At 42.5% G+C, this 6,968-nt stretch overlaps 2 protein-coding genes across 2 annotated transcripts; both read right to left on the minus strand.

The window, feature by feature from the left end:
• Window positions 1–912: 912 nt before the first annotated feature.
• On the minus strand, window positions 913–1,249 carry EDB82DRAFT_548962 (uncharacterized protein; the record flags this gene model as incomplete). Its single annotated transcript, XM_065609536.1, has 2 exons — window positions 913–1,132; window positions 1,194–1,249. The coding sequence occupies 2 exons, from the start codon at window positions 1,247–1,249 to the stop codon at window positions 913–915; spliced, it is 276 nt and encodes a 91-aa protein (XP_065463666.1).
• Window positions 1,250–3,179: 1,930 nt separating this feature from the next.
• On the minus strand, window positions 3,180–5,227 carry EDB82DRAFT_569948 (uncharacterized protein; the record flags this gene model as incomplete). Its single annotated transcript, XM_025726085.2, has 2 exons — window positions 5,169–5,227; window positions 3,180–5,094 (listed from the first exon to the last, which is right to left on the minus strand). The coding sequence occupies exon 2, from the start codon at window positions 5,079–5,081 to the stop codon at window positions 3,180–3,182; it is 1,902 nt and encodes a 633-aa protein (XP_025594620.1). The 5' UTR covers window positions 5,082–5,094; window positions 5,169–5,227.
• Between the last annotated feature and the right edge of the window lie 1,741 nt (window positions 5,228–6,968).

Raw genomic sequence — 6,968 nt, forward strand, 5'->3', positions numbered from 1 at the left:
CCGTATTGTAATTTCCCTCGTCCCTTGTAACAGTTCCCCATAAATATCTCTGAGACGCTTCTTGGCGTTAGATCTCTCTACGCTTAAAATCATGTGGTTTAAAACTTTCACCTTGTCTTGCTTCGCCTTGGCCCCATTGGGTGTCTATGGTGGCGCCTGCAAGCCACGATCGATAGATTTTATTATTACCTTATCTCAGATTTAATTATCAACTATTATAACCAGTACCATCTCATCAGAACTCGAGACGACTACCTCATCCGAAGACACGCGCAACCACAAGTACTGTCTCTTCCGACATAAAGACAACAAGGCTGGTTACGTTGTGTGTGGGGCTGATCGTGTTGTGCCCCGAACGGGACAGGAGACGTATGCAGCTGTAGGGGCGATCAACAGGGTAGTCATAGTTGAGAAGGCGCGTCGTGCGTTTCTCGCTACTGCGGCTGAAGAGATTGTCGACGCAGTCCTTCAGCTTGTGAAGGGATGAAAGTGACGTCCCTGTACAGCTTATTTGTTGCGTTAGAGACTGTTAGAAATGAACTGAAATATTACAGCTGGAGGAGATGTTCTTACATCCAGTCAACTGTTTGTAATACAAAGGTCTATCTCTTATCCTAGGGTAGGCATCGGAGTCATCATGTTTTGTATGACGAATTTTGAAGTTAACCTAAATAAAGGACATTCCAGCTAGGACGGGGTGTAACTTAGATGACGGGGACATAAAGAATATAATTACATGAATGGACGGACATTAAAACAAACACTTGGATCACGAATGGATGCAGAAGTGTTTTTAGCTCAAGGTGACCCAAGCTGTCACGGGTTCCGACGGACGACATTTGCGCCAATAGTAATAACAAAGTTCTGCTATACACAATTTAACCACCTCTCTGTCACTTCCTATTCCTCTACCTATGCTCGATAGTTCTTCTGAGCGCTGCGACGGTGTGCAACCCTTTTTGTATTGATCGGTAGACCATTGGGACCCTCGTTCTCGCGACGGCAGTTAACGCCGGCTTCATTACCGCAACGGGCAGGGAGAAGACAGCAGCCGTCATTGTCACGAAAAATTTCTAAACCGTCACTCCCTTTGCCTAGTGAGACGCAGTCTGGGCCGTCGGGAAATCTACAACTAGAATAGCGTGTTGACAGAGCCGAACTCAATATAGAGCGGTGCAAAAGTTTAGGATTACCCATTCTTGGCGTAGACGCCAAGGGCGAAAAGAATCGAGACTAAAGCGAACTGCATTTTGTATTGCTGGAGAATAAGAATAGGAAAAGCACCAGGCCAAATGAGAAAAGGTAGTAAATACTTATAAACAGGGTAAGCAGATGCCGTTTAGAGATCGGAGAGAAGCGAAGGTTATTTATGGGATAAATGCTTTTCTATATATTTATAAGCTCGACGGCATCCACTGAATATAAAAGTGATAATAACTCTCCTCTTGGTTGAAACAACTCCTATCCACCTGTAACAGAGTTAAAACGTGGAGTTCCAGCGCCCCAGTTTAACTGGCTACTGAATTGGCTTTAGGCCAGAAAGTACCAATAGAGAACAGATAGCCAAGTAAAAAGAAAATATATACTGTTTATATGTTGCATCGAGACTGGAAGCCTCCAGAAACTGATCAATAATCGTCGGGATATTAAGTATTGAATCCTCGGCCAAAGACTTCCAATCTCCTTGATAAGCGACCCTACTACCAATAACCCTACTGTATAAAGGACTATCAGAATCCCGTCGGGTTATTTGCTTTTCGTCTATGCCAACCTCAATTCCTCCGAAAATTTCCGGGATAACCATCCCTAGATTCTAAGTTTTTTGTTCGTGCACATTGATGTGGGAACAAAGACCAGCAAAAACAACCTGTTGTTTATCTATTTTTATCCGTATACATTTCGGCTTCTTTCCTTTCCTACTTTCATCCCGTTTCTTCTATCTTCCCTATCGCTTTCACCTGTTACCCTATCTTCAAGACATCAAACAAGAAAAGAACATAATGATACATAAAAGCAGTAGTAATCACCACAGAATACTATAGCAAGCAGTAAATCTTATGGGATCGTTACCTATTGCTCCAATGGCAACGATACAACTTTCTCGGTCGCATTCTCAATTTCTCGAGCCGCTCTCTTTATGGGTTCACCTTGATTCGCGATTACTAATTTGCTTCGACGAGGACTGCAGCCATACGATCTCCCCTAATGGTTCCCACCCCACCGATCATTTAAGAGAAAAATATAAGATTCCTCTATCTCGGCGGAAAGGTCTCAGCAAGGTATTAGCTATCCTGAACTTGAAAAACCCAGAACAGACTACGCCTCTTCCATATGGTTCGCCTAAAGACAAAGGCTCCTTCCGGTCTTACGATGGATTCTCTTATCTATAATACAAATATCGCACTCTTAACCGCATGCTCATCATGCGGCATTACAACCAAGATGTACCCGAAGATCCCAAGCACCTGCGAAAACCTACCAGGAAAACAGACACTGAGACACATTTCGAGAATGTGTATTTGCAAGCATGGGTCTCTGGGTCATCTCGAGCCTATTGGGTTGTTGAACGCGATGTTCGACTGATCTGACCGGCGGTGCCCGCGGGCCGTGTACGCGGACTAGTTTCGAGCGGTCAATACAGAACTTGGGAATAACAACAGGACTTGAATAAATCTGTGCAGACGCACGAGTACCAGCGAAATCGACGATTTGTGGATGGTCCTGGTCTTGCAGGCAGTACACAAGCTACATCTGCGAGGCCCCGTTCTGGTACACTATAATCCCTGTCGAATCTGGCATATGTAATTGGTCTAAAGCATAGAATGGGCCCCGTTCCTGTCGGTAATACCTGAGTAGGGTAGATAGGACAGGATAGGACGACTCTTAAGTCGATCGCAGAGCATTACAGTAGGAGAGACTCAAGAGCTCGCCTATAGACAATAACGAGCCATTAGCCTTGTACTTGCAGCGGACCATATCAACCCTTCGCTGCAACCGGGGATATATAGCCTCTTATATTAGCAGATTCATAGTATAAACTTTATAAGAGTATTAACCTATAACCATAGTTTTATAAAGATAATTATTACTATCTCAACACTGATATTACACTTACAATAATAATAAGTTAAAAAACTAAAAACTTAGTATTGGCTCTTTCCTCTCGTATTTAAATTGTCTTAATCTATGGGATAACCTCCTACATTTGTATGATCTTTCGTACTATCCCTATATGCTGCTGGACTAGCCAGAGGTTCTACTTGAGTATCTGCAAGGCTATTCAATGTTACTATCTTTCCATCCACTGCCAATAGCTTCTTCTTTCCCACAGACTGTAAGGTTATTCGAGGATCGCCAGCTATGTATCTAGGTTTAGTACTACTCATATCTGATGTAGTATAAATTAGATTGGCCAAGGGAGAGCTGGCCCAGTGAGTATCAATAAGGATGAAATGAGTTAGCCATAAGACTATAGCCATAAGTAAAGCTAAACAGCTAAGAGCGAGCTGAAGGTAGGATATAGCCACAATGAGTTTATCCACAGTGATTTGCACGAGAGAAGGATCAATGCTGACAGTATAAGCTCTCGCAATCAACAGTGACTCAATGGTTTCTGAGTTATTCCGAGACCATTTCAAGGCGTCGTTATTAAGTGACTCTGAGCTGATATTAGATCGACTATCGCCTAGCCCATGACCAACTAGTATAGCTGTAGTGTCGACTTGGCCAAAGAACTTCGGGTTAGCACTCTCTATATTGCCTGGGCAGTCGATACGCATAAGCCTTCCACCAAAGGCTTCGTTCTGAGAGTTTGTTCTCTCACAGAACTCAAAAGGCTCTGGCGTCATAGAGATGGTTTCAGATCGAATAAGGGTGATATTGGTGTCAGTAATGCTAATAAGAGAGTATAGAGTCTCATTATTATTTACCACAGTATAGTAGCCCCAGTGATGTTGTATAGCAGATTTGTTGCCATTGTGGAGCATATTCCCGCCAAAGTGATAGCTCATGCCCTGATTTTGAGCATTTATTATACTTTTAGTAATTTGACCGATAAGTGGAGCACTTTTGTCTGGTGCATCAGTGCTCCAGGCGCGTCCCACGAGATCTGTGACCTCCCTGTCGGTGAAGAAAACTCCAGGGGTAGTTAACATGGTGACTTTAAGTGTGGAATCGATAAAAGTATGGCGTTTTCTCCCCTTGGTGACGGTAAAAACCTGTTTCAGAAGCGCAGAACCTCCGCCAGCGCCAAAAGAAAACCAGATGTTATCCTCTTTATTGGGGTCGATATATCTCGAGTCGAACTTCTTATCAGATTCGTCATCCCAATGAACCTCTGGCTTTCCAGCAACCATTTTCACAAAGTCTAGTGCAAAGACATTGCTAAATGTGCTATTCCAAACAGCTGATCCATCGAGATATGCGATATCAAAAGTATAGTTATGGCCATCAAGGGTTTGCTTCTCGGGATACATAACATAACTATCAGGAGAAACTGAAAACCCTTCGGTATCGAGCCAAATCCGGGCGCCAGTGGAGTTTGATCGCGGATATGGGATAACCTCTGGCATTCCATGACTATTTGTAACTAGGCCAGTTAAGGTATAGTTCAATTCGGGAAGAAAAAGGTCTGAGCCTATCATCTGCGGAAGCTTCCGTTCAGTACTGTTAAGCTGAGTCGAGTTCAGTGAGAGCTGAATGATATACGGCGGATTCTCATTTCTCTGATCCTGGTAGTCGATAGCTGTTGCATTGGATACTCTGGATATATACCCCGGAGCATCTAATGCCCAGAGAAGTGTACCATATAGTGATAACAGGATATTGAGAAGACTGAAGCCTAGTACAACTAATCCTGCACTTGATACACCGCGGGATGAAATATAGAGTGTGCGTTGGATGTAATCCTCTGTAAGCATGAGGTATGATGTAAACTTGTTTAATCGGGCTGCAATCAGTGAGAATAGCTTATAAACAAAAATGCCCATAAGTAATTCTGCACATTTGAAGATAAGGGACTTGACGGCATTGTGATAGAATGGGATTGATGATTTGATAAAGTAGGAGGTTGTTTGTAGCATTTCGATTGAGTTACTGCAGGTAGCTTTTAGTGAATAGAAAAAGAAACATAGAGACGATTTAGGGGGTTTATATCAACCTATATATACCTTAATAGCTTTGCTATGTAATTGCAGACTGTCCTAATATCAGTCTCATATACGCTTATAACCGCATCTAGGTCTGCGAATATCTAGACGCCACTAAACAGACAAACTGTCTTGAAAATAATAAATTTCTAATGTGGCGCTAACCGCTGCTGTATTTAGTTAATAGTAGCTTTCAGCTGAGGATTGGAAACCAATTGCTTATGTGAGGACGTTTCGTCAACGGATCGTCATGGCTTGACCCCTAGCGGACTAAGGTCTTGTGGCTTGTTAATATGTTGCCGGCGAAAAAAAGCCCGCTGTCATCATCAGCATGGGCTGAGAGGAGAACTGTTAAGCGATGTCAGGGATCCCTATCACATGATAGTGCTAGTCAGCCTAGAACTCTGTATATCATCTGCCGACGTGGGCAATTTCTCAAGATCTTCGGGGAAAGAGAATATAATATCGGTCCACTGTTTTTTTTGGGTATAAACCTTGTCGAGGGCCCAGAAGCGGCTTGCTTGACCGGCTGCAGACACAATAGCCCTTTCGATAAGGTAAGCAAGGTAAGGCTGTATACATGCTATTCCGTACACGGACTCGATATTGGGTGGCTTATCATGTGGCCATTGCACAGTTCTACCAGGCTGTGGAGTGGTGCTTGTGACAAACCCATAGCGGGGTACTCAAACGGTAATTGTGCAACCCCTTTCCCGATAAGGTCAAGGTTCAGGCAGGGTCAGGGTAAGTTAGACCGGTGGCGGTACCTTCGGAGCTTATGCTCCCTTGTTTGTCTAGAGTAGCAAACGGTCTAGACTATGAGTACAGTTGTAAAAGGTCGTTCTAGTCAATGGTAGCACTTTTATCTCCTTACTATATAGAGTATTTATTTGTAATTCGATAAAATACAACTTATCTGGCCCATGCAAAGTTATATCTGTCTGTGAGTGTATGCACCGTGTCCTCCTATTATATACCAGGCTATCATTTTTCCACATACTTTATTTCTTCCTTAAGTTTTTTTTGTTATATAGTACATTCTGAAGCCGTTCTCTCCTTATTAAATATATATTAGTACTGGCGAATATTTAAACTTAAGTATTAGGAATTCCTATCTATTCTAATTAAATTGTCCAAGCTATTTCAGAAATTTTAATATCCTATAGACTTATGGTTGAATTCTTAACCTATATAATTTTAGCACTGTTATTAGCTAGGTCTTATGTATAACATCCAGTGGTTAACCAAGGAAAACCTTAGCGGGGGGATAATGAATAACAGGTCTAGACTCATGACTAAGGTCTAGGCCCTGCATCGTTCATAGGTGTAATTATTAGCATGTTTAATGCGCATAGTGCAGTAAGACATAGAATTCCCAACAGCCTAAATAGTAGTCTCTATGTCCGGCTATGCCTCTTATACCACAGACGTTAAAGGCTAATTTTGAAAATAAACAGTATAACGTGAGTGAAGCCAGTGCATAGAGATATTAAGACATTCCAACGATAATATCCCGATTATTGCCTGACTTACTTTAGCTCTGTAGCTAGGGCTTTATAGAAAGGCGCTAACTAGACAGGATTGTTGAAATTACATAGAGGACATTAAGAAAAGCCTGACAGAGAGAAAGTCCTACCACTAGAGGACAGGAAAAGAGATTGAGCTGCAGTTACTACAGCAGTAATTGCAGTTGTACTTACAACCAAGCTATAATAAATACGATATGGATTATTGCACTACCCGTTCCTGGGCGGAGGTTAACCCTGGGATTAGTAAAGCCATGCCACTATAGACGCCACTGCACAGGCATTATTTCCCATG

This window comes from Fusarium venenatum (assembly GCF_020744135.1).
Source record: "Fusarium venenatum strain MPI-CAGE-CH-0201 chromosome Unknown EDB82scaffold_4, whole genome shotgun sequence".
NCBI lineage: Eukaryota > Fungi > Ascomycota > Sordariomycetes > Hypocreales > Nectriaceae > Fusarium > Fusarium venenatum.